Source organism: Centrocercus urophasianus, unplaced genomic scaffold (assembly GCF_019232065.1).
Source record: "Centrocercus urophasianus isolate 14NV4802_14NV808 unplaced genomic scaffold, USGS_Curo_1.0 seq_51, whole genome shotgun sequence".
Taxonomy (NCBI): Eukaryota; Metazoa; Chordata; class Aves; order Galliformes; family Phasianidae; genus Centrocercus; species Centrocercus urophasianus.
The window spans coordinates 156,475-183,367 of record NW_024885100.1 but is presented as its reverse complement, the minus strand read 5'-3'; the positions used below and the strand labels follow the sequence as shown (position 1 = coordinate 183,367).

Genomic DNA, 26,893 nt, shown 5'->3' with positions numbered 1-26,893 from the left:
GTTCCTGCCCAGGGTGCATCCACCTCCTGATCCTCTGGGAAGCCAACTGCAGGCTGAGCTCCTCTGTGCTCCTCCAGACGATTGAAGCCCACTCCAGCAGCATCTCCTTCCGCTCATACTGCCCTCCTCCATCACCATCCCTGGGGAGCTGGGCAGCTCTGTGCTGCAGAGCCAGGAGTGCTCGACAAGGTGGGACGTTGGCCAGGGCTGGCGCAGCTACACCTTGTGTGGAGGAAGCGGCTGGGAAGCGGTTAACACTTCGGTTCTGGATTGATTTCTCCTGGAAGGAAGGAAGTGTCTTCACGCAGAAAAAATGCAGAAATAACAGGGTTGGGGATTTTTTTTTTTTTTTTTTTTAAATAGCTATTCTCTTTTTCCAGCCATCTGTGCCATTTGCAGCTGATGGAAGGGGGGACGGTGCTGGATGGGGGGAATCATTTGGGTTTGGGACTGATGTTGCATTTACAGTGTACAAAACAAGAGAGGACATCTGTCCCCAGAGGAGCATTACGCACAGATCTAGGATTTTAGCATTGTGCTCACGTCCAGTGCTGTCATTACAGATGCACAGAGCGGAGATGGCCACGCATGGTTCTGCACTCCTTCCCCTTGCTGTCCTCATCCACAACCACCATGGCTCCCCATGACCATGGCAGCTCCAGGCCCTTGAGCACTTTCCACAGGTGGCGTTTGCAAGCAAACCTGCTGCTTCTTCTTTCTCCATCCCTTTTACTGTGCACTGATGGTTCTGGGAGCATCCTGTCCAAGACTTGGTGCTTCACACCTCTGTGAAGCCAGCCAGGGAGGAGGGCTGGGGTGACACATAGAGTGTACAGCCATTCTGCAGCTGCTTTGAGCAGTCCAGCAGGCAGCATCATCCCATTCACTGCTTGTGCAGCACTGCAGCTAACATGCTCTTGCTGCAGGGTGGCACTGAGCAGCATCTTCCTTTCTTCCTTCTCCAATTCAGTCATCCCTGCCCCTGATCCACAGCCCAGACTGCCCTAACCCCTCCTTAGCAGTCCTGCTTGCTGGCTGTTCTCTTTACTAGCAGCAACCAGGCACATCTACCAGCAAGGGCCAGGTACTAGACCACAGCACTGGCAGTGACTTTGTTGCCTGATAGGAGCAGCGCTGGCACCTGAGGAGCCTTGCCCAGGCAGCATGGAGCAGCAAGGTGCTGGGTTCAGGTGGGAGTGTGGTGATGCTGGGCCCGTGTTGGCACATGGCTGAGTTTGCTGGGACAGGCTCTGGCTGTGGGCAGCACATCTCTGCCGAGTGCTTTTCAACAAAAAAACCCTTCATCCTGGCGTTGGCTTTCCTCCTCACGTGGCCCTCCCCTCCTCTCCTGGATATTTCCCATGGTGCGATCACTCACGTGGGGTTCTCTGACACACCAGAAAGCACTGAAATTGTTCATGAAAATAGAAATGAATTGAGGCACTGCTCTGCTGACTTGAGCCAGCTGGGACCTGGCAGTGTGCAGAGCAGCCTGGGCAGTGTGAGAAGGGAGAAGGGCCATGGGATGCGACTGCTGGAGTGTACCTGCTCTGCTGCACCTGCCCTCGGCAGCATAGGGCAGGGAGGAACAGAGAAGGGTCAGATACAAACCGGGTGGTGGGGAGTAGGGCAACACTGGCACTGGGTTGAGCAGCTCCGGGAGGGTTGGGAATGCAGCAGGATGGGAGCATGCACCCTGTGACCGCTGCCGCCCTCCAGGGAGCTGAGTTCAGTCACCCCGAGGCTCTGGGAGAGAGGTGCAGCAGACTGGTGGCTAAGTCCCATGATTTACAGCACATCTGATAGTCCTAGTCCATTAATAAAACATGCAGTTGGCCATGAAAGGCACATCTGCCTATTTTAAAGTCTATAATAATGGTGAAAGCTCTGACACATGGATTTCTGTAAGAAAACTAGCACTGTAAATAGCATTCCAAAATGATGTATTCCATCAAATTCAATGGGACAGTTATTGTATGGTAATTAAATACTACTGAACTATTCAGCCGTTGGATGGCGAATAGAGCCCCGACTGTGGAATGCTACACGCGCCCGCAGAACACCCACAGACCGCGGCCCCGCGCCTGTGTGCAGCCGTGGTGAGATGAGAATGGAGGGCTCCTGGTCCAGGTGATGATGGGATCACAAGCGAAGGCTTTGTGTTCTGCTGCAGCTCCTGGGATGGGAGCTTTATGCCCCTCACTGATGCCCTTCCTGAAAACTCCCGGCTGTGCTGCTTTTGGTGACTTTCCTCACTTTGGGCAGCCCCACGGCGCACCTTGGGTCAGCCGGGCACAACCCCAAATAGCCAGTAGCCAATGGCTGCAAGCAGCCAGAAGAAAAAGGGCTGTGCAAGGGCAGCGGAGTGCTGGTGGTGGGAGGGAAGGGCACTGCGGGGCAGCCTGCACCTAGCTCTGAGCCCCACTCTGGGGACACAGAAGGGGAGGGCACAAGCTGAGGCTTCCTCGAAGCCCTCTTTATGAGCAGGCAGGCCCAAGGATAACGAAGTGGAGACAGACAGACACAGAGAGCTTTCCAAGTCCTTGCTGGTGCCTGACATTAAAACCCAGCCTGTGGGATCTCGTTCCACCCTGCGCCTTGTCCAGGAGCTTTTGCACGCTCCAGCCCTGGGCTGCCAAGCTCTCTGCACAAAGGCAGCGCGCTGATAAAGCCTGCGGACACTTTCAAGTCTGCTAAAAAGATGTTTCGAGGTGACAGATCTTAAGCAACACACAGAGCTGAGCGCTGCTCTGCTCTCCACACCCTTCCCCTCTGCCAGGGGAAAGCAGTCACTATCAGTGATAGCTGGATCCAATTTATTAGGCGCTTCGAGGAGACATTCATCAGGCGAGGAGATAAATAATCTTCAGATGGAACAATTAAATTTAATTGCCTAAAGATTATTTGTCTCCTTCCCTGATGATTGTCTCTGCTGAGCGCCTTATAAATTGGATCCAGCTATCAGCAATATTAACTGTGCTTCCCCTCAACGTTGGCTCAGCTGCCCGGACCAAAACACTGGGCTCAGAGGAAACTTTCACTGCTGTGTGCTGAAGCTGAGGTCGCCGCACTGCTCTCGAGTGCTTTTGTCTCGCATCGTGTCCAGGTGGCCCACAGCTTGGGCTTCTTCTCTGGGCACGTCTTGAGCTTGGTGGTGCTGTGCAGGACTGCTGATGCCGGATGTAGGTTGGTGTGGGGCTGGGACCCTTCCTGGCACTGCTCCATGACTGCAGGATCCTGCTTGGGAAGGGCTCAAGGAGGGGAGGGGTGTCCCTGCTGGACTGCAGTGAGCCAGACCTCACCGTGGCTGGAGGGGCAGAGAAGCCAGGAGGGTCCAGAGTGAACTACAGAGCAGTGCCAGGGCACACAGGGATGTCCTCAAGGGGGCTGTGAGGGAAACGACAGTCAATGCAGTGTGGGTAGCCACCATCGTGCTCAGCCAGGCCAGGACCAAAGCTGGAACCTCTTCAACAACCCAAGAGTCATCAACTCCCTCCTCTGAAAGTGTCTGAAGTCTGGAAAATATCTTAAATATGGGAGAGGAAAGGGAGGGGTTTGATCCTCAGCTGGTGTAAATCAACGGAGCTCCACTGACGTTGTTGGACGATTACTGAGACTCATGTCCTCTGACCCCAAAAATTTCTAGAGAGGGAGGTAATGACTTCAGAGCATTCCAGTGTTGCAAGAGATTGTCCTCCAGCCCGGCGGAGGGGAGGCCGCAGCGCTGAGCCGGGAGACACGGGGCCCCAGTGGGCAGAAAATCCCCAAGGACCCCAGCCCTGGGCGGAAACGGGCTGCACAGCAGGGCTGGGCTGCAAGGCCGCTGGGATCTGCTGCTTCTGCATCTTGCTGAGGGAGGAGGATGGAAGACTTGGGGTGTGAGCATGGGTTGCAGTGTGGTGCTGTGCCTCAGCCACCCCAGGCCGTGGTGGAGTGCCCGAGAGGGACCAGGAGGCAGGATGGGACCAAGCCCACCCCACTGGTGCTCCTCACAAACCACGTGCCACAGGAGCTGTCAGCTCACTTTGCCACCTGCTCCGCTTGCACTGGGGCATGCTGGCTGTCGGGATTTGCCAGGAGCCATGGGCACCTTTGGCTTGAACACGGCACATCCTGTTGTGCCCTGACGTCCCCACGCTCAGCAGCACACACACAGGTGTGGGCTGGGTGCCAGCGCTCTGCTCCTCCCTGCGCGCTGCAGAAGAGCCCCTGGAATCAACATGTTTACTGACGGGCTCCTGCGCTGCTGGCCTGCTTTTCTAAGGAAATGAAGCTTGTGCAATCACATTGTCTGGGGGTGTCTGTTCCTAATAACTTCTGAGTCCACAAGCCAATTCCAACCCCATCTGACGGGGGGGAGAGGTCTCGAAGCGCAGTGTCCTACCACGGCTGGCGGGGCTGCAGGTACCTCTGCGAGGCAGGGAACTGGAGCATCTTCCAATCCAGGCAAGATCACAGAGTCAGGAAGCGGGGCCACGTTTGGCCGCCACGAAGTAACCCATAGGCCGTCTGCGAGGAGCACATCTGCCAGCCACGGCCAGAGCTGGATGCTCTGTGCGCTTGGAGAAGCAGCGTGTCCGGAAGGGTGCACGCTCCAGCTGAGCGGGGCCTGGCGCTGCCTGGGATTTGCACACGTCTGGGTAGGGAGGACAGCATCTGCAGTGAGCCATGGCTGCCAGAATGCGCGGAGCTGAGCGCTGATACGCCTCCAGCTCCCCAATGTGCTGGGGCTGTGGTCTCCTCTGCATCCTGGCCGTGGAGATGCGCATTGCCAGGAGCAACTCCACAGCCCCACGGCGCATCTCATCCCGCCTTGGCCAGGATGGGACCGGGACAGCAGCGCCTTGTTCCTCCTCACGTGGATGCTGGTTTAATTTGCTGAAGGCTTTCAACGGTGCACATGGTGTCTTTGGCTCAGCACTGCCAGGAATATGAGCTTAGCAGAGCTGGAGAGGACTTTTTTAAAGCGTCTATACAAACATGATTTGTTTTGTAATAACTCTTCTGTTTTGTTTTGAAGGGGATGATGGCTCTGGGATCTGAGGGGCTGGAAGACAGCTCTGAGCAGCTCAAATTCCTCCCCACGTGCTATCAATTAACGTCTTCATTAAACACCCAGATCAAAGCTGCTTCCAGCCAGAGCATGACGGCGCAACAGAGCTGGGCTTTGTGAAGTTGCCTGCAATTGGTGACAAACTGAGAAAGGGCTTGGCTTGTCCTCTACCAGCTACACATGGAACTGGAGAAGGCTGCTAAAGGAGAGAGCAAGTGTCCTTCCATCACAGTCCAGGCCAAAAAAACAGGACCTAAGCCATGGCACAATGAGGGATGTGCTGCACATGTGCTTGCTGAGGGTCCCTGTGGGCCACCTCAGGTCCTGCAGGTGCCCAGAGCATCTCCCCATTGAGCTGCTGAGGCATGACCTGGAGTTAATCTAGCAAAGCATGAAGGCTGGAAAAGTCATCTGGAAGGAAACGAGACCACAGCGTTGTCCAGATGAATATTTCCTAGAGGCTCTCCAACGCATCTTCTGCCTCTACTTTATTTCATCCATGGGCTTCCAGGAGCCCTGCCCTGCTGGTGTTCCAGCTGTTGTCTGTACCAACAGATGGAAATGGGACCACAGTTTTTCTTAATACTCATAGAGCAGCAGGGACGGTGGTGTAGGACCAGGAACGTTGTGACATTTGGGGAAATAACTTCTCCCCACACATTCTCCCCACTGTAATGCTCAGCTGCAAACCACAGCAGCACGTGATCAGGGTTTGGTCTCCATCATATCCAAAAAGTCATGGCTGTCAGTTGAGGACCCCAGTAACTGGAAAGAGGGAAACATCACTCTCATTTGTAGGAAAGGCAGAAAGGAAGACCTAGGGAACTACAAGTTGGTGAACCTCATCTCTGTGCCTGGGAAGATAGTGGAACAGATCTTCCTGGAAGAGATGTCAAGGCACATGCAAGATGCAGAGGTGATTCAAGATAGCCAGCATGGCTTCACAAAAGGCAGATCATGCCTGAGCCAGTTGGTGGCCTTCTTTGATGGGGTGATGGCATAGGTGGACAAAAGAGGGATAAATAATGTCATCTGCCTGGACTCGTGCGGCGCCTTTGATATGTTCCCACATCACATCCCTGTCTCTAACCTGGAGAGAGATGGATTTGAAGGTTGTACTATTTGGTGGATAAGGAATTGGTTGGATGGTCACAGTCAGAGCGTTGTGGTCAATGGCTCCACGTCCAAGTGGAGGTTGGTCAGGAAGGGTGTCCCCCAGGGGTCCATCCTGGGACTGATGCTCTTCAACACCTTCATCAATGACACAGGCAGTGGGACTGAGTGCACCTGGGGACGGTATCCAGGGGACCTGGACAGGCTCGAGAAGCAGCGACATGAGAACATGATGCTCAGCAAGGCCCAGTGCAGGGTGTTGCACTGGGGTTGGGGAATCCCAGATGGATCTCTCACTCACTGTGAGCCTTCCAATGCTTGAAATGAGCTTATCAACAGGAGGGGAGGGGAAGTGGCTTTTCATGCAGTCTGATAGAGATAGGACAAGGGGGAACGGCTTTAAACTAAGCCAGGGGAGATTTAGGTGAGATGTGAGGAGGAAATCCTTCACCCAGAGGGTGGTGAAGTGCTGGCATTGCTGCCCAGAGCTTTGGGTGCCTCAGTGCGGCCAGCCCACAGCAGGGATGGGACTAAATCCATTTAAGGTCCCTTCCAATACAAACCATTCTATGATTCTATGATTAATTTGGGGCTTGAGGGAAAATCATAGCAAAAAAAATTGTTCCAACACATCATTTTTGGGGTCTTTCTTTTTTCTTCCCAGTAGAAACACCATTTTAGCCATAGTATAAATGTTCAAAAAGGATTGTTGGTTTCAACAAATGTATTCTGCAGAGTTCATGAGCTAGAACCAGCTTGTCAACATTCACACTGTCCTGTGCCTGCACTTGGTATATTTTTGGTGTTTTTTTTTTTTTAATTAATATGAAAATGAGTCTGTTTAATGTCTATTTAGTTGTTGTTGTTCTTTAAAAGCAGAAAATAATAGGAGAAAGCGCAAGAGAACAAAATGAAATAGAAAATATAAAAAGCAATGGTTTCCTCCCCAGATTTTACTTTTGTGTCAGCCCCTGTTTGTACGATGTTTTAGTTTCCAGGTCACTTTGGGAACAGACCACTTCCCTGCATCCCAGGAGCCTTCCTGAGCTGGAAAGCCCCAATGCTGCCCAGCCCTCGGGTGGTGTTGGGGAACCTCAGGCCAGGAATCCCAGATGCACCGAAGCAGCCGGGGCTTCCCACCACAGGACTCCTTTCTCCACCCTCCCAAGCGTCTCTGTGGTTGGGAAATTACAATCTCGGTGTAAAACTGGCGTTGTCCAGCTCAGCTGCCCATGGGAAGTGGCTTTGCCCACAGTGTGCAGTGCTCGGCGGCGTGTGGCTTCCCTCAGAAACCCGGCCTGTCCAGGAACGCCAGGCTCTGTCCTTGTGAGCATCTGTGCCAGGATGGAAAGTGTGGGCACTGAGCAGCCCTCGGCTCCCCGGCACCCATCCGAGCACCGCACAGTTCCGTGACATCACGGTTCTATTTATTACCTGGGTAAGCAGTGGCTGCAACAGGAATTGCACAGAGTTCCTGCAGCTGATAGAGCAATAATGAAGTTCGTCATCGCGCAGTGCCAGACCAGCCCTGGATCTGCCCCACTCCTTTCAGGTGCTGGTGTGGCTCTTGCTCGTTTTCTCGCCTCCTGTTTGAGGCAGCTGGAAGGAAGGCTTCCTCTGCTGCAGCATGTCTTGGGGTGGGCTGAGAGCATCTCCTGTCTGCGGACATTGCAGCTGCCTTAACAGAAAGGGAAACTCCTCAGCCTTCCCCAGAAACCAGAACTAAGGCAAGAAATTCCTCAGTGGGAACACAAGAGAGAAGCGTCCCGAGGAAAAGAAACCCAAAGCAAACAACAACAAAAACCCCACGTCTCAGCCTCAGAGAGCCAAACCTTGGGAAAAATAAAGCTGGATTTGTTTGAGCAACTCCCCCTTGGATGGGAGAAAAGAAACACAGATGCCTCAGAACTGGTGCCAACAAGCTCCTGATTTGGGGGGGACGGAAATTCAGACTGTCACATTTCAGGTTTACTTCTATGAATCTGTGCAATGCAAGCAAGGCACCGTGCGGTGATGTCTCTCCTGGCACTCTGAATTAATACAGCCCCATTTGCCTTTGTGGAATGGCGCCAGTTTTCTCCTGCTGAGCTCCTGGACTTGGGTCTACCTCAAAGCAGAAGAGAAAGCCTGGCTGCCAACCTGGCCGCCAACCTGGCCAACCCTCTGCCTGCGCTGATCTGCTTGCAACTGCTGCTGATGACAGGAGTGGATAGGGATGCAGGCACCCTCACCAAGCACAAAGCGTTCTGCAGCATCACCTTTTGGTGCTCGGGGTGTCCAGGACGGGAGCACCCAGCTGCTCTCAGGGAAATCTCAGAGCACACAATGTGCTGGCTGAACAGCAGCAGCTGAGCCAGCGGAACACTTCTCCTGGGTCCAGGTTGGTGCTCGGTGAGCTGCTGGTGACCCCCCAGCACTTTGCTGCCCTTCTCACCCCAAGGAGTATTGCTCACATCAGCCCTCACCTGGAGGAGATGCTTAAGGGTATCTAAGATGTTTAAGGCCCCCAATGGGACACAGGGCTGCGTGAGGTCTGTGTACATGTGCATGATGCCAGAGGGGATGGCAGCCGATGGCCACAGTGCATGGAGCAGTCCTGGGCTTGGGGCACGGAGGTGAGTGCTGATCTTGCTGGGTGCAGCACTTGTTCTGGGACACATGCAGCCCATGGTGGGTATGCTGGGGACAAGGGCACTGTTGGGACAGGGACATCTGCACCTCGTGACACTGATATACAACAGGCCCCTGGATCCCTCCTGCAATTCAGCATCCTTCTTTTGTTGAAATACCAGAAAAAAGGGGTTGTGATGAACAAAAAATTGATGCTTCTCCCAGCTCCAGCACTTCCCAGTAGTGGGAGGAAGCAGAGCTGAGGACTGGTGCTCTGAGGACCTGCTTCCATGGCACACATGAAAGAACAAATATGGAATTGGAACCCACTGGAAAGTGGCTTGCTGAGTTGGTGTCACCTGTGCCATTAGCACTGAGCAGGGGGACCTTTTCTCTAGATCAACTGAAGGCAGAACGTTTACCCCACCTGCCCCCATGTGGCTTTGAGTGCCAGAATCCACCATGCCCTGGTACTGTGTTCCAACCACAAGACCCTGCTGCGTGCGTAACAGCCCCAAAAGGTGTAACATCAACGTCCCACATGCAGAGCCTGGCTCCAGGCTGGTCCTGGCTCCTACAGCACCACAGCTCTGAGCACTGTGAGTTTTAGCGTGGAACCTGCCCCACATAGGGCCAACCCAGTGTTTGCCCCTGCAAGGCCAGGAGGGCACCAAAGGGCTTCAGGATCCATTGGGAAGAAAACACAGTGATGTGCCCATCGAGACATTCAGGAAGAGCAAAATGTGAGAAGATGCACACTGCCCTGCTGAGCTCAGCCCAGGGCTGTCAGGAGCCGGGAACCAGCTGTGCCATCTCACTGCTGCCCAGATCTGGGTGTCCCCTGAGGTGCATGTGGCCATGCTCTGCTCTGTGTGCTCACCCCATGGAGGCTGCAAGACTGTACCCATGAATTCAGTGACATGTCTGCAGGGCTTGGGCCTGCAGCCATTGGGCTTCCAGCACCAGATTGGGACAGGACACCTCTAATGCTGCTCCCATGCACACTGTGCACATGGAGCGACACGAACCTTTGCCGGGCTGGGAGCATCCCATTAAACACTGCTGGGAAGGATTAGCCCAGCCACTGAAAGGGGGGTTAATACGGGGTTAATATGGGGTAAAGGAGCAGGCGCTGCCCATCAGGCCACAAGGAGACAGCGATACACGGTCAGCAGCAGTCACCTTTACTATGGACCACAGGAGATCAGAAAAATAACCTTGGGAACAAGAGACCTAGGTGCTAAGTGTCATGCTGTAGGACATACAAGAGGCCACTCACAATCACCAGGACAGAACGGCAACCGAGGAGGAAAGGCAGTCCCGCGGCGGTGCTGGGCGCGCTGCAGCCGTGCCCCATAGCAAACCCGGCGTGGTGGTGTGGGCACAGCTGCATACACGTGTGTGGGGCTGTCGGCGTGCCTTCCTTCGGCCTCTACAACAATACAAGTGTCCACACCTCCTACACAACTCCAGTGTCTCTAGCACAGGTTTTTTTTTTGTTTGTTTCTTTCAGGAAAAAAAATAAAAAAAGAAAGAAAAGAAGAAGAGAAAGCATTTTGTTCCGAGAAGGGTGTGCAAGAGCTGTTCTCTGGGTGCAGTGCAATGAGGATGGGTAGGAGATAAACTCCCATCCCGGTGCTGTTCCCATGCACCAACACCACAGCCTCCACCAGCAGCATCCTGCAGGTCTTCCTTCTGCCAACCCTGGACAAGGATGTCCAGAAAAAAAAAAAAAAAAAAAAAAAAAGAAGAAAAAGAAGAGGAAAAATAATTTAAAAAGGAGTATTGCTGCTTCTTCTCATAATATTTTGTCCTCTCTTTTTCCAACCCCCTCCTAGCCTTCCCCTTAAAAATGTTTGCTTTCAAATATTCCATTCCTGCAAAGATTCCTCCCAAGCTCTGAGGTCTTCACGCTCCACCCTCGCCTTCTGCAGTCAGAACAACCGAGTCTCGATGTCTCTTTGGTTAAAAAAAAAAAAAAAAAAAAGAAAAAAAGAAAGGAAAAAAGGAACACCAACAAGAAACACACAGCCCAGTACGATCCCATTCCACCCCGCGGACGCCTGATGGAGGGTGTCTGTGGAAGAAGGAAGCATCAGAGACGCGCCGTCTGCCGTGGGCTGTGCTCATACGGTGGTCGCCGGCCCGAACTGCAGCACCAGCGGCGACGTCTCCTTAATGCGGACGTAGAAGCGTCCCTCGGGCCGGGCAGCCTGCAGGGCCAGCGGCCGCGCTTCATCGGGCAGCCACCGCTCGCCCTCCTCGGAGGCAAACACCAGTCCGAAGTGCTCCAGCTGCTCCTCGCTGTAGCAGAAGGCGGCCAAGCCACCCAGCGCGCCGTGGGAGACGTCGTTCATCTGCAGCACCACCAGCTTCACCACCTCGCTGGCCGACGTCTGGCTGGTGACGTGTAGCTGCAGAGAGACAGAGGTGGGAGATGGGCGGTGAGGGAAGCACGGGGCAGACCGCCGGCGAGAGGCGGATCCCTCGGTACATCCCTGCCAGCCGCGGCGCTGTGCCCGGCCGGGTGGTCCCGGCCCTCAACCCCCATGAACCCTGTGGCTCCGAGCGCTCATCGAGGGGCTCTGCTGATTTATGCCAGCCAGGAGCCTCTCCTTTGAACTCAGTTCTTCGAGGAGAACATCTTAAAACGCTGTCAAGCAGGCGTGTCCTGAGCTCTGCAACTTCAAATGCCACGTGGGCAGCCTGCCAGGAACCCGGGGCTGCGCTTCAGTTGCATAGAAATCTATGGGACTTTCTTAAATGGAAAATAAATTCTGCGAGTCAGCTTTCCCTCTGCTTCTACCATCCCTGCCGGGTGAAGAGAACCCGGCTACCAGAGCTCCCATCCGCCCCTCTGCCTGCAGGGAACCGAGCGGGGCAGAGCCCTGCACTGAGACACAGCTCTTCCTGCACCTCTGAGGGCGCACACACATGGATGGAGCACAGGAGCAGAGGCCGTGGAGCCCTGCATGGCACCACCTAGCCGCCATCCCCCTTTGGATTCCTTATAGCCTAGCCCGGGCTCTCAGTAGTGTGGGCCGAGCTGCCGGGGCCGCGGGGAGCCCCATCCTGCAGCAGGGGTGGACAGGAGCCGGGTCAGCAGCCAGGGTACCCCCTGCACGGCAGAGGATGCAGAGGGCAGAGCCAGGCAAGGGCCACACATGGTGCCATCCTCCCCCATCCTGCCTGGGCACGGCACAGCCACACCGCTGCCCTCAGCAGGCGCCGGTACCTTGACACTGGTCTCTTTGGAGAGTCCGGTTTCGTACTGAGGGCAGACCCGCAAGGTGACAGAGCCCGGCTTCTTCCCAGCGGGTTGCTCTGGAGGTTCCTGGAAGCTCGGAGTCCACTCGGCCGAGCGTGTGCGGCCGTGCTCGGGGCTGTGCGTGGAGCCAGTCCCTGGCCTGCCCTGACCGCCGTGCCCGCCGGTCCTGCTCTCCGTCGGGGAGCTATCGACGGAACCGGGACACGATTTCCTGGTCACCGGGCAGAGCGGCTTGGGGAAGTCCAGGCTGTTGGTCCGCACGCAGTAGGCCTGCCGCTTCTCCGTGACGCGCAGCAGCTCGATCTGACGGCTGGGCAGCACGAAGTCGCTGTCGTAGAGCTCTGGGGGCGGCCGGGGCTCCGGTGGGGCCAGCGGTGCGGGCTGCAGCTCGTGGCTCTGCAGGACGTCAGGGGCACTGTCCCGCAGGCTGCATGCCGCCCGCCGCCCGCAGCACTCGGGCCCCAAGGACACCAGGTCCAGCTCCTTGGGGCTCTGCGCCCTGCTGGAGTCGTAGTCGCTGTCAGTGGCCAGGAACACCTCGGAGGAGCCCTCCTCATCTGAGAGCCCGTGCAGGTCTGCGGGGGAAGCACAGAGGGGCTGTTGGCTGCTGGGTGTCTGCAGCGTGCTGGAGCCGTGCGGTGCCAGGTCCTTACCGGAGCTGAGCTTACGGCTGCTGTCTGGCGAGGGTGCTGGGGAGGGAAGGAAGTCGAGGTGGGATGAGGAGGAGTGAGTTTTCTCCTTCATGGCTCCGCTGGAGGTGCTGAGGAAGCCGTTGAGGGACAGGCCGCAGGAGGGCTGCTTGTAGCGGGCATGCTGCAGGGCATCCATCATCCAGCGCATCTCGCGCCAGATCTCCTCCATTTGCTGCCAGAGCAGGAAAGAAAGGATCCCTTTCATGGAACAAACCACCACCACAAAAAAAAACGAGCTGAACCCCCGCCTATCCCCACACACTTTTCCTGAGAGGCCCAGAGGAAGCATCCAGCTCTCTAAGCACAACTTTAACACAACTACTTAGGAAGAACTCACCAGACCAAGTCCTGACACTGCAGTGTCCCTGTGGCAAAGTAGCACGCAGTCCCCTACGGATGACCCTGCAGCCCTCCCAGCACATCCCTGTCCCAGCCACATCCCACACCCAGCCCGGCTCACTGCTCTGGTACCTGGATGTACTCCTGAACCTGCTGGTGCCGCTGCTTGGCGGTGGAAAGCTCGCTGTCGGAGAAGGCTTCCCTGAGGCTCTGCTGCGAGAGGAGGGACTCCAGCTCCAGGAGGGCGGACACCTGGCAGTACTGCGTGATGAACTCTCGGTCATACGTGAAGAAGTGCACTGAGGGATGAACGAGAGGAAGGGAATGAAAAATGTCACGTCCCTATGGGTCCCTCCCCTCCTGCTCAATGCAGAAGGGAGGCAATGCTCTCCTCTAGCTGGCCTGGAGCAGCGAGGAGCCGCCAGCATCCCCCCCTCTGTCCTGGGGGAACACAGACAGCCCATCCCAAGGGAAGAGAACCATGGACAGGTGTGGGCAGTGCGGGTCACCGCTCTTCTCACCCAGCTCGAATATCTGCAGTGGCAGTGTGAGGAAGCCAGACTGTGGAGTATAGGGGTTGTTCTGGCCTGGCGCCGTGCAGACGTCGTCTGAGGGAGGCAGCAGCAGCAAGAAGGAGACCTGACCCCCAAAGTCTAGCACCTCTTGGCTGTACAGACGGAAATCTTTCGCCTGCAAGAGTCGGTCCAAAAGACACCTCAAGTAATGGCTGCAAACGTCACCTCCCATGACCCTGGACCTCGGCTCCCACCCGCACCTCTTGCAATGGGATGTTGACCAGAGCCATCAGCTCCTTGATGGCCACCTGGAGCTCCTGAAACAAGTGGTTTGGTGATGTCTCATTCTCGGACTCCACAGAAACGGGTTCTTCCATGCTGGCCATCTTCTGCAGCCATTCCCACTCCTCCCTGAAAGACAGCATGCAGACACATGCTGGATGGAGCAACTCAGGTGGCTCAAACAAGCAATCCCGATGAGAGCCATGCTGGCTCAGCTGCTCCACCCTGCATGACACTCCACTCCAAGGGACATGGGAGCTGCAATGGCAGCAGGAGACCTTGGTTTGCTTCATGCCCACATGGCAGGGATGGAGCTGAGAGGTGATGCTGCTGCTTTCTGGAGCTCATGAGCAGGAGGCAGAAGCCAAGGATGCTCTAGGGCTGGATGAGGCAGTGAGACCTGGCTGCCCCCAAAGCCCCACCTGGAGATGTTGGGGTTGGAGCGGATCTTCACATGGCACAGGATGTTGGGGAGCTGCTCAGGCACAAGCACCCGGATCTGGTCCACAGCACTGCAGAGCTTCAGGTAGCCCAAGTAGAGGCCCGGAGGGAGGGCATGGCTGCTCCGCTGGTGGTAAGCCAGCTTGTCCTGGGGAGACAGGAACCGCTGGAGAGAGCCAGCCTTTGTGGCAGGGTTCTCTCCAGCCCTTGTGAGACAGGCCAGGACAGCCTCGGTGCGCCGGTCAGGACCAGCGGCTGTGCCCCCAGCCTGTTATCTGATTGTGGAGCAGCACCTGCACAGAGATGAGCAGTGAGTCCAGGGCAGTGGGCTCCTCTGGGGAGGACACGGACTTGCGGCTCGTCTGCAGCTTGCAGATGGGCACCCAGCGCACGCTCTCAAAGGTCTGGTTGGTCTTCACCTCCTTCAGGGTGACAATGAGGATGTTGCCCTGCTTGTCTTTGATGGGCTCAAAGAAGACTTGCCCCAGGTCCTGGATGCCCAGCAGCCCCTGCACATAGCAGTGAAAGACAAGAGAAAGCAACAGGTCAGGGGACAGTGCTCTGCTGCTGGAAACCAGTCCCAGAACAGTCCTTGGTCCCTCCCTCTGCCATGGAGCTAGCACATTATTGTCCCCGTGAGGGGACCCACTGGTGATGACAAGGTGATGGCATCACCTGCTCCTGCTGGCCCAGCTGCAACCTGGTTGCACTGGGGACTTTCCCACATGCTGCTCCAAAGGAGCCAGCTCCCAGCACCCCCAAAAAGCGCCCTGCAAGGCAGCAGGGACAGAGTGCTGCTCTCGCTCCCACCCCTCCACCTTCACCTGCATTTGCGAGATGGCCAGCAGCATCTTGAAGCGCGTCTGTAGGATGCAGGAGCAGGATGACTGGGAGACGGTGACGCACTGTCTCAGCCACAGGATCTCGTCCCACATGCACGACACCTGCAGCACAAGCAGCAGCCATCACTGCCAGCAACCCAGCTGAGCCACCTCCCACAAAAGTGCTTTGAGGAAAACCTCCTCGCGATTCACGCTGGGATGGGAAGGTGCATGTGCACGGATCACTTTCAGCAGCAGGGGTGCATTTTCTTACACCGAAGGCACCCCTCCTAAAGAGGTTTCTGCCAAGAGGGTGTGCTCCCTCTTTCTCTCTTGGTAGATTAGAATCCTCCAGCAAGAGATTTTGTGCTTGAGCTGCCCACCCGCCTTTTTAGTGAGAGCAGAGGCTCAGGCAGCAGCATCCTACTCTGCATGGGAGAGGCAGAACCAAGGATGAAGCTTCAAGGAAGGCACCCTGCAGTTCAAGACACCCCTGGAGAGCATCCAGTGTGGTGGCTGCCACCATCCAACCAGTGCCTGGGCTGGTGGCAGTTGAGGGAGGAGACACAGGCTGCAAGCACAGCTGCCACACCACAGCGCAGAGCACGAGACCATGGGGCCATTTACCTTGGTGAACCACAGAAAGTCCTGCATGAGCAGGCAGGAGTAGGTGTCATCGATCTCCACCACCGGTATCTGGTCTTCGTGGGTCACCAGGATGTTGTCGTCCTTGTAGAAGATGGCTGTTAGGTAGAGGCCCCTGCATGGGAGGACAGACAAGCTGTGGGGTCACCCATGGCACTGCTTCCCAAAGTGTCTCCCCGGAGGGCAGAGGAGGTGTCCATGGGTCTGAGCTCCTCTCCAGCACCCCGTAGGCAGTGCAGCAGAAAAGGCACTCGTGGGAGAGCGGCAGCAGGACCAGGAACCTGCATGGGCAGCAAGGTCAGCCTGGCTAACACCATGTCTGACACGAGCAAGGGAGGTGTGGACAGGCTTGAAGCATGAAGGTGGGAGGGTGGCAGGGTCTGGAGGACGGTGAGGTGTTGGGCATGGAGATGTTATAGAGATTTGAATAGAGGCACAGCTTGACCAGTCCAAGTGGAAACATTTGATTTCCAAGAGATGGGATTGGTCCCCATGATGGCATGGGACCCATCCTGAGCCCTGGCTGGGTAGTCCCATGTCCCCATGGGGTGAAGGGCTGTGACATCCCTGCACATGAGCCTCTCACCGCTTCAGTGTCTTGAGGAACTTGCTGCCGGGGTGGAAGAGGTGCTTGAGGCTCCTGGAGACCGAGTGCTTCCTGCTCTGGGGCTGGTTCTTGCAGGGCTCTGCGAGGCAGGAAGCAGAGGCATGAGAACAAGAGCAGCTCTGGAAGCCCAGGCGAAGGATCTGTGGGCTCTTCTTGTGCCTCCCCTGCCTGAGATGCTTCCCTGCTGCACCCACCCCATTCCCATGTGCCATCCAAACCCTTTGTGCCATATTGACTGACACCATGGGGGGCCACGCCGTGCTGCAGGCTCACCGTGGCAAATGCAGTGCTGGTGGACGGTCTTCACCTGGCCCAGCAGATGGTCCAGAGCTTCAGCCTGGCCTCTCCGTCGTGGAGCCCGGCCATCATACTCCCGCCAGTCTGCAGGGACAGGATCAGTGTTACCCCCATGCAACCCTCGCTGTGGGGATGCCCCATCCCTGGTACCCCAACAGGACAGGGAGTCTCCCCTGCTGCATTCTCTGAGGCCCCATCTGCAGTACTGCGTCCAGCTCTGGCCCCAGCACAGGGATGTGGGGCTGTTGGAGAGGGGATGGAGGAGGACGTGGGGATGTCAGAGGATGGAGCACCTCTGCTATGGGGACAGGTGAGGGATGGGGGTTTAGCCTGGGGAAGGGGAAGCTCTGGGAAGACTTTACAGTGGCCTTCCAGCGCCTAAAGGAGACTACAGGAAAGCTGGGAGGAACTCTTTTATCAGGGCAAGGGGGAATAGCTTTAAACTAAGAGATGGGAGATTTAGGCAAGATGTAAGGAGGAAATTCTTCTCTCAGAGGGTGGTGATGTGCTGGCACTGCTGCCCAGAGCTATGGGTGCCCATCCCTGGAGGTGCCAATGGCCATGGATGGGCCCTGATCAGTCTGCTCTATGGGAGCCCACAGGGTTGGAACCAGATGGGTAAGGTCCCCCCAGCCCAAACCATGCCATATGTTGAGGATCCACCGTCCTCCCCCAGGCAGCAGGACCAGGACATGCAGCACATCTGGGGACCAAGAGCCACCCTGGGGGCAGTGCTGCCACAAATGGGGCAGAGGAAGCTGAAGCAGCAGCACCCCAGGGCCACCAGCTGTCCTGCAGAGGGGGGATGGCAGAGGTCAGAGACAAGGCCCTGTCTGTTGCTGCCACTCTTCACAGGGCTTAAAAAATCAAACTCTTTCCAGTGCCTTTCTCCAAGTCTTCCCTGGAGCTGCAGCTGAGCATGGGGTTCCCAGGTAACACGGCTGAGCTCCGTGGGACCAGGACGGGGCAATGACATTTGTACACTAATTGCTTTGCACACCCCCTATCCTGCCTGCTGCTGTTTTCCATGGAAAGTTCAGCTCTGTTAACTTCAGTTGAGGTTGGCCACTATTTTTAGGAGCTTTAAAAACACCCAGGGAGGTGCCTGACTATATTCTGCTGGGGAGGGATCCTTGGTGAGGGGAGAAATATTAATGGAGATAAAAGCAAGAAAAATCAGTTATGTCTGATTCATTTTAGCTGCACTCTGTATCTGCACCATGCAGATCTGACCTGTGTTGGACAGCAAAAGGACTGCAAGGGAGCAAACATCAACAATGCCTGCTGTCAGGGCAGGGCACAGCCAGCATGCTGCAAGAGCTGGGCAACCCATTTATGCATCAGTGTGTGTGCAAATGTATAAGAGATCCCAAAGGCTGGAGGCAGCATCCCCCAAAAGGCAGCGCTGATGGCTCTATGGCTGAGCCCCACAGCCACTCTGCACACTCCAGGGCCAATCAGCAAATTCCAAATGTTGAATCCAGCTCTGAATCCACCCCTGCTCCACGAGACCTAATACCTCATCCCCAAAGCTCCCCCTCCTGCCCCATCCCACAGCCAGGTGCTGTACTTACTGGAAGGGATGGCAAATGGGGGCACTGAGGCTTGTGGGGGTCCCCAGCCCTTCATGTTGTAGGCAGACACCTGGACATAGTAAGCTGTGCCCTGCGGGGGAAACAGTGCTCAGGATGGTGGTACTCAGCATATGGGGCAGGTAGGTGGGGAGGAACCTCAGAACATGGCAAGGAGCACAAAACTGGACCTCACAGCCTGGTACCCAGTCTGACTACCCCCAGCATCACTGCACATGTGATGGATGGGCTGGAACATGCTCCCTGCCCAGGGCTCTGCCCCGTGCTGTCCTTCAGCAGCTCCCAGACCACGGCGCTGCTGGCTTGTCCCAGTACCCCATACCTCATAGAAGGCTTCATCCCACTCTTTGAACCCACCAGTGCCTCTCTACCCCAGAGCAGGACGTGCTAAACTCCCTTCCTATGCTCCCATTCTCCACTTCTCCCATCCCCCCCCCCAAGCCCTCATTCTGCCACCGTCCCCCTGCCCAACAAGCTGCCATCATGTCCACCTGCCCCACACACAGAGCCCGGCTCCAAGTCTGTCTGCACTCTGCTGCCCCCACAGCCCGGCCCCCAACTCACCGAGGTCAGCCCACGGATAGTGTAGTGCAGGCTCTTCAGCTTGTCCACCACAGCCTCCCCAGCCAGCGGTGAGAAGGAGGGGGAGCAGCTCCACTCCACTGCAATGAGAGACCTCGAGGTGCTGCATCCATGGAGCACCAGAGGAGAGGAGGGAGGGGACAGGGGAGTGACCAGCCAAAGCCAGGGGACACAGACTGATGAGTGAGCGGTGGGCCACAAGCCAGCGATGCTGATGGGAGGGATTTTCCCAAAAGCCAAAGTATCTTTTTAAATGGGTGAGGGGCACAGGAGCAGATGCAAACCTGACCTGGGCACTGCTCTGGCAGGACCCAGACTGATGGTGACAGGACAAGGGGGAACAGTTTTAAACTAAAAGAGGGGAGATGTAGTTTGGATGCGAGGAGGAAATTTTTTACCGAGAGGGTAGTGAGACATTGGCACTGCTGCCCAGAGCTGTGGGTCTGTGGGTGCCCCATCCCTGCAGGTGCCAATGGCCACGGGTGTGCCCTGGGCAGCCTGAGCTGGGTGGGTGGGGAACAGCCAGTCCATGGTGAGGTGGGGCTGGGGGGGTTGCAAGTCTCCTTCCACCCCAACTGTGCTGTGATAGATACCGTGGTTTTATGGCTCAGAGGAGCACAAGCATGGCAAAGCCATGTGCCTGCAGGACAGGAGGGTAGAAAACAAGCAGCACCTTGAAGTTTGCTTTGGTTCAGGTGGGTGATTTAATCCAGCTTGGGCTGTTTGGCTGGAGGACGTGCCATGCCACAGAGTGCCAGGGCTGTGCCACAGCTCAGTGGGGGCTCAGCAGCCCCCTGCAAGGCAGCATGGCGTGCGCAGAGTGAGCCCCCATCACATCCCATTCGCACACCCAGGATGCTTGCTGTCGCCACGTGCTCAGCAGTGACATGGGGACCAGGTCCTTACCCTTGTACTTGGTGACGACGGCCGAGTTGACACTGAGGGGCTCACAGAAGGTCACCTGCACTGAGGAGCTGCTGGCCACCGAAAGGTGGACGTTAGCAGGAGGGTCTGGCACTCCTGGGGAAAGAGAATGCAAGGGATGACTACAGTGAGAGTGGCCACTTCAAACCCCACCATCCACCCAGGGGCAACTGCATAGCAAGCCAGTGCAGCCCACACCTCCTCTCCAGCCCCCATACGGCCCCACTCCCTCCTCAGCTCTCAGCAGGACTCACGGGCGTGCTCAAACCCTGCCTTCATGCGCTTGTACAGCCGGAACCGCCACTCCCAGGCCTTCAGCTGCTTCTCCTTCTCCGAGCAGTCGGCGCTGGGGGCCTCGTTCACCACCTGAGCTGTCAGCTCATTGACGCGCTGCTCCGCTTCCCGCACCAGCGTGGAGAGGTGCAGCGAGCGGCTCTCCAGGCTGACAACTGCATAGGGGCCGAGGGGAGGGCAGGAGGGATGGGAAAGAGGTGAGGGGAGGGTGGTGAGGAGCAGCACCTCTGGGAGCAGCACCTCTGTGCTGGCAACAAAGCCCAGCCCTGAGGCAGCATCTCTGCTGCATGCACTTGGGCTCCTTGCCCCCACGGCACCATTACCATTTGGTTCCCTGCTCTGAAATGTGGGGCCAGCACCATCCCCAACTGCTCCATGGCGTGCACAGCATGAAAAATGGGCTCTGCTGCCCAAGCTGGAGCACTGGGGTGCAGCACAGCCTGCTCCCACCCACCACACACACATCCCCCCAGGAATGGGAGGAAGTCCACCAGGCCACCCAAAGCTGTCCTGGTGGACACTGTCCCCAGGTCCCCACTGTCCCCACTGCCTCTGCTTGTCCCCAGGCAACTCACAGTGCGGGCTCTCCTTCGCTCCCGCCTGCAGCAGAGCCCTGGCGATGGGCGCGTTGTTGGTCATGATGGCGATGTCCAGGGGCAGCAGCCCCTCGCTGTTGGGAGTGTTGAGATCCAGCTCCTCAGGGCTGTACTGCTTCAGCAGCTCCTGCACCCTGTCCAGGTCCTGAAGCTCCACGGCCTCAAAGAGAGCAGCATTGCTCTGAAACTGGATGCAGGAAGACGCGCGGTTCGGCTGGGCACGGAGCAGCCTCCTGCACCCCAACACCCCTAATGCCAACAGGAGGCCTTTGGAGACACAGCTGACAGTGCTGAGTGATCGTACCACTCCTTGACAGCTCCACTCCATGCACCCATGGGTTTCATGGCCCCCGTAGTGCTCCCATCCCCTTCTCCCCTCCTCCGAGGGACAGTGACTCTTACCAGGTAGGACTTGCGGGGCTTCTCCTTCTCGCCCCGTCCCGCCAGGCTGCCCTCATCGAAGGATGTGTAGTTGACACGGAACTTCCCCGAGAGGTTTCGGTACAGCCTTTTGGCCGCATTTGGGGAGGATGGGCCCGGTGGCTTCCTGGCCTGTGCCAGCTGCAGGTCCCGCATCTGCTGCGTCATTTTAGGGGACGATGACCTGGGGCCGGGGGACAGAAGGCAGTGAGCACCCAGCCAGCAGGACATGGCAGCAGGCACCGGGACCCGCACCAGCCGTGACCCAGGAGAGCCGGAGCCCCAACCCGTCTCCAGCGCTCAACAGCCATTCCTCTGCTTCTGAACCTAACTTCACTCTGATTTTAAGCACCAAGCAAGGAACAAGCACAGCAAAAGCCCTGCAGCAGTCTGGCAGGTTGTGGCACAGTGGTACTGCAGAGCTGCACTTGAGGCGATGGTGTTTACAAAGCCATCACCGAGAAGGCAGGATATCAGCACTGACATTGCTACATGCCCTCTGCCATCCTATTTCCTCAGTAGGCTGCCAAAGTCCTCTCATTTCACCTTTTATGACCGTGGCGTCTAAAAGCGGTGTGATGAGGAGGCTGGCTCCAGCCCACCTCTCATCTCATCGGCTTCAGCCCACGGATTGAGAGGTCTCCATGGATGGAGCAGGCAGCCGTGCCCACAGAACCGCGGCTTAAAGTGAATGGCACTTGAGAGCAAAAGCACATTCCTCTGCCAACTAAAACAGAAGGCAAACGACCCAGCGCAGGCAGAATGCACAGTTTGGAGGCAATTATCTCCGAGACACTAGAAACAGAGGAGATACAGGGACATTTCTCACTGTTTTCCTTCATCTGATTTGCTTCTAATGAGAAGTAAAGAGACGGAAATGATTCTGAGCTCCGGAGTGAACTTCTGTCTATATTAAACTGGCGGCGGCGCAGATAAAAGGGTTCCGTGCCCTGTGGCTGTGAGTCATCAGGACTCAGTGAAAGGGCCTTGATTTATCTAGAGCTAAACTCTGCGGTGGAGCAACTGATAGCTGCAAACAACGCCCACGAGTTACAACCGGCCGCAGCAGCGTGCTCAGCAGCCAGGCTGCGTGCTGTGGGCATGCAGCACCGGGTCAGGGCCACAGCAATGAGCTCCTTGCTGCAGCTCAGCTGCATTTATCCCCGCTGCAATCAGGCCTTGCTGCTCAGCTGAGGGTTGCCCCGGGGTCGGCAGGTCGCGGGTGCAGTCACAATGGTTTTCACAGCGTGTGAGGATGGTTGTGCTCAGCATGGCTTCATTTTTATCACTCTCTTCCACTGGGTGGTTTACAGTGCCATAGTCTCTGCATGTTCTGGGTTTTCCTGTTCGCAGTGCTGCAGATCTCAGCCCAGAAAATAGTGTTAATAATTACTGTAATTATACAATTTTAAGCACACTTTGTTGAAGGGTGTGGGCTGCCCGGGCTCCAGCAGAGAACCAGTCCATGTTGGATGGGGCTGCTCCATCCTGAGAAGAAGGAGCTCAAAAGACAGAGGTGGGGAGGAGTTAACTCTTTTAAGGGATGCTGTGGCTTGGGGTGGCAAAGAGACAGGGGCTGGGATCCTGCAGGGCTTCTTGTGGCTGCGTGGCATGGGGGAGGTTTTGGTGCAGAGGACACTGTTGGGATGTCTGCATTGAGTGCCAGGGCTGCTTTCCTGAACCACTATCAAACCCAGCTCGAGGTTACCCAGCAAAGGAGCAAGCAAAGCGGGGCAGAAGACCGATGAGCAGCTGTCAGGGAATTGCCAACCCTATGCGGCCAACCTCACCCTGAACTGGGAGATTGGAACCAAAGGATCAGCCAGCATCCAGAATGGGAGCTGGCACCAAAGTATCAGCCAGAATATTGCCCAAGGGCAGGCGTGCAGACCACTGCCAAAGGGCTCAGAGAGCACCTGCATTTTCCACTATCATCGCCTGAGCACAAGCAATTTTTCAGGACTGAAGAAACAGAGAATGGATCAAAACCGGAGCGTGAGCTCCCTTCCAAAATAGTGGGATTTCATAACCCACCCACAGGCAGCCTCAAACCTAGGACACAGCTCTGCGCTTGGCATCCCTGCTTGGCGGCAGTGCTGCTGGGAACGGCGTGCCCCAGCCACCTGCACATGGAGGATTTCACAACCAGGCACCTGGAGCGCCGCTGGGCTCCAGCCTAGAGCCAACGTGCTGCTCTGCTGCTGGCCAGGCGAGTCGCAAGCACTGCCATTGCTGCCCAACCCCAGGGAAGCACAGAGGTTGCTCGCCACATCAGAGCCCTGTTTCCCACATGCACGCACCCCAAAGGTATTTAAGTATTGCGCAGAATTGGGTGGTGACCAGGCCTGCAAGGATGGAGAACCCCCAACGGCCGGGCTGCCTCTGCCTGCACTGTTGGGCCAAACACTGCTGTGTGCGATGGAAACATCTGCATGCCTGGAAAATGCACTTGCTTACTGAAACCTGGGTCCAGGGAAAGGCAGCAAACAAGCAATAGGGCTTTGCTTGTTTGTGTCCTACAGATTTTCTCTTTTTCCCACTTGGCAAACGCACCGGGTTTTGTTTTGAATGGAGCCGAAACGAGCATGCCTCTTTTGTTTAGCAATAACAACCAACTTATACAGATCCCATTCCCACCAGGACATTTTTGCTTGGGCTCCAGAAGCCCGATGCTGTCAGCCCAGCGCCGGGAGGAGCAGGGTGTCCCTGCACAGCTATAGAGCCAGGCACAAGGACGTGCCCTGGGAGCTCCCGTGTTCCGTCAGGCAGAGCACAGCGCAGTGAGGATGCTGGGACCTCCCACGGCACGCGCTCTGAGGCCGGGAGAGATGGAGCCTGCAGGTCAGCAAAAACGCCGGGACTCTGAGAAGGGTCTGGAGCCAACCAAGAAGATCACTTGCTGGCAGCCACAGGAGGCCTCCCATAAAACACACCGCTCCCGCCAGCCGAGCAGTAAATTTGGGGCAGGAAGGGAGCTGAGACACTCAAGCAAATTCTGTTGCAACACAATCGCGCTGCTGACGTTTCTTTAGGGGTTTTTATTTTATTTTTTTTTCCCCCTGCATTGTTTATTTATTTATTTGTTTTAATTAAGCATTCTGATCAGGGTTTTTTAATGAGCCCAGAAGGAGCCTGTGGCTTAACTCCCAGTAATGGATGACTGCAATTAGACTTCCAGCTCCTCGCTCACCCATGAGCTTCCACTGCAGCCGTAAGGGCAGTGGGTGCTGCTGCTCTGTGTGCCAACACGCTGCCCCTCCGCACTGGGCACCACAGGGCAGGATCTGCTCCCTTCTCTTCCAGTGCCTGGAAATGCTGCGTTTCTGCCTTGGCACATCCAAGGTGCCGAGGTGTGGGTGCTGCAGATTGCCCTGAGGGGCCGTGGGGGGCAGCTCGGCCCCGTCCTGCCTCCATTGAGGGCAAACGCTCTGTGCTTCTGCAGTGCAGCCCTTAATTGCTGCTTGACATGAAGTATCTGAGTGAGGAAGTCTTGGGTAAATGTTCTTGCTATGGGAACACACAGTGCTGAGTCTCTTTAATTACATTGTTTTTGTTTGGCTTTTTTTATTAGTTGCTCTGCGGCTTCCCCTCCCCGACGGGCCGAGCAGCTCACGCTAAATATGGCCGGGCTTAGCGGCCGCGCTGAAACCCGAAGCGCGGCACCAGCCTGGCTGGATGCGGCCGGACAGGGGGACGGGGGGGACGCATTCCAGCGGCCGTGGCCGGCTCCGACCCGCGCCGCTCCGGGCACCTCCACCGCCCTGCAATGCGTCCCGTGCCCTCCCATCCTTCACCCCACGTTCTGCACCCGCAGCCCTCCTTCCCCTCCGCAGCATCCCCCCAACCCGTGCCCACCGCTGCCGGCACCGCTGCCACACACCTGCTGCCCTCACGCTGCCCACCGGGCACGGCGCTTTCATCTCCCCCTTTCCCCCTCTTCCTCCCCCCTCCTTGTTATTTTAAAGGCATTCCGGAGGATGCTGTCGGGCTTCGATGTGGTTTGGTTGGGTTGTTTGTTTTCGTACTGGAGGTTTTATGATCACATTGGGAACGAGCCCTAATTGAGCTGCAATTCGAATTGCAGTCCGTGGGTATTTGTTTCATTTTTGGAAGGGCTTAAGCTGCAGCACAGCTTAGGCTGGAGAATGCATTTGGTTTTAACTGGAACCTGATGGGGACGGGGTTGAGCGCGACAGGGCTCCGCGGGCCGTGGCCGACGCATGTTGGGAAAACCCAACTGGGAACAGCAGCCCCGCAGCCACCTGAACCCACAGCACTGCCCAGACATGCACGGGGCAGCTCGCAGCCACCCCGCACACCCCATAGTGCTCCCAGCTGCTCCAGGAGCAGCAGCAGAGCCGAGCTGCTCACAGGCAGCAGGCGGGACCTAAAGGTCAGCGCCCAAACTGCCCTTCATGGGATCGGCATCGGTGTCAACTTCTGCTGACTGCCCAGCGCCGACTGCCAGGCCCCAGCACTCCACGTACACAGAGCTGCTGGCACAGGTAGGGACGGGAAACAGAAGGATTCCCACAGTGCAGGCGTCCATCTGAACACCGGCCTCGCACCGCAGTGTGCTCCCTGTGCTCCCATGGGTGCTGGGATGCTGGGGCGGGTGGAGGTGCTGGGGGGACGCCCCGACCCGCTGGCACCATCCCGGCTCAGTCCGACTTCCGCATATCAAAAGCGGATGAGGAGCGGGGACTTAGTGCCTGTTTCAGGAAGAAACCCAATCCTCTCATGGCCTGCCAGGAACAGGCAGCGCTCTGTGCCACAGATGCATGTGTGCAAACTCTTCTCGGGGGTATCAAATGCAGGAGCTGAGTCATACGACGCCTGGGCTCAAAGATCACTGAAGGCAAAAGGAGGGGAAAAATTCTCTCTGCGGGGTCACCGGGTCCCTGCTGGGCCCCCCCAAGGGAAGGGCTGGGATGCTGAGCTGAGGACATATGGCTGCTGTGCTGGGAGGGGTGAGAAGGGCGCTAAGCCATGTGCACCCACAGCTAATGCCATCCCATGCTTAGCTCCCAGTGGGGCCAGAGGAGCTGTGGGGCCAGCGGCTCCATCACAACACTGTATCACTGAGATATAGGGCCATGGGGCCACGCAGCAGGCAAGCCCCCCAGCTCCTCCCAGGCCAACCTGCACATTGGGCTGAGACCTGCAGAATTGTCACAGCAGTGCCAGGCACCCATTTGAACCCAGGCCTGTGGGATGCACAGCAAATCCTTTAACCTCCTGCGCCACCTGGTGCCACCAGGACGAATACGCGGATGAGCGCTGGCTCCCATTGGAAACCACCTCTTCTCCCAAACCATGAAACTGCAGAAAACCGGCCCGAGGAGGATGTGGGGATGCCCTCTGCTCCACGCCTGGAGCTGGACTCCAGACCCAGTCCAGTCCGCCAAATCTGCACCCCTCCACGGCCCCCCACGCGACCTCCCCAGCCCTCCCGGTGGTTTCCCTGCTGGTGGAAAGCCACCTCCAGTCCCTCGCCCTACCCAAGTCATGCAGCAAGATGGGGACCAAGCTGCTTGCTCATGCCAAGGCTGCACGATGAAAACCAGCACTGGCTGAAGACTTCCAGAGCTGCACCCAAAGGGGTTATAAAAAGGCAGGCCACAGACATTGATCTCGGTGGGGAGGAGGAGACGACGGCCAAGGCACAATGGAAGAACAGACAAGCGCACACACCCGGCTCCAGAGCTGCTGCCCAGCTGGTAAATGTTACTGCAGTCAGAAAACCCCTTTCTTGCTGGAAGGCAACCAGCAAGGCGCAGCCGGCACCACCGGGCACACTGG

At 56.8% G+C, this 26,893-nt stretch overlaps 1 protein-coding gene across 1 annotated transcript in view; it reads right to left on the bottom strand.

Moving 5' to 3' along the window:
• Positions 1-12,228: 12,228 nt before the first annotated feature.
• The window catches only part of LOC122169295 (ankyrin repeat and fibronectin type-III domain-containing protein 1-like), an 84,915-nt gene continuing 70,250 nt past the window's right edge, over positions 12,229-26,893 (bottom strand). The window contains exons 4-21 of the mRNA XM_042835335.1: positions 21,074-21,275; positions 20,651-20,858; positions 20,036-20,230; positions 19,764-19,877; positions 18,840-18,937; positions 18,258-18,348; positions 16,660-16,767; positions 16,366-16,465; positions 15,762-15,894; positions 15,138-15,257; positions 14,607-14,822; positions 14,295-14,461; positions 13,851-14,001; positions 13,597-13,765; positions 13,208-13,374; positions 12,698-12,908; positions 12,306-12,619; positions 12,229-12,255 (exon numbers count right to left, since the gene is read on the bottom strand). Coding sequence (XP_042691269.1) covers positions 12,229-12,255; positions 12,306-12,619; positions 12,698-12,908; positions 13,208-13,374; positions 13,597-13,765; positions 13,851-14,001; positions 14,295-14,461; positions 14,607-14,822; positions 15,138-15,257; positions 15,762-15,894; positions 16,366-16,465; positions 16,660-16,767; positions 18,258-18,348; positions 18,840-18,937; positions 19,764-19,877; positions 20,036-20,230; positions 20,651-20,858; positions 21,074-21,275 — 2,791 coding nt within the window. The remainder of the gene's footprint in view (positions 12,256-12,305; positions 12,620-12,697; positions 12,909-13,207; positions 13,375-13,596; positions 13,766-13,850; positions 14,002-14,294; positions 14,462-14,606; positions 14,823-15,137; positions 15,258-15,761; positions 15,895-16,365; positions 16,466-16,659; positions 16,768-18,257; positions 18,349-18,839; positions 18,938-19,763; positions 19,878-20,035; positions 20,231-20,650; positions 20,859-21,073; positions 21,276-26,893) is intronic.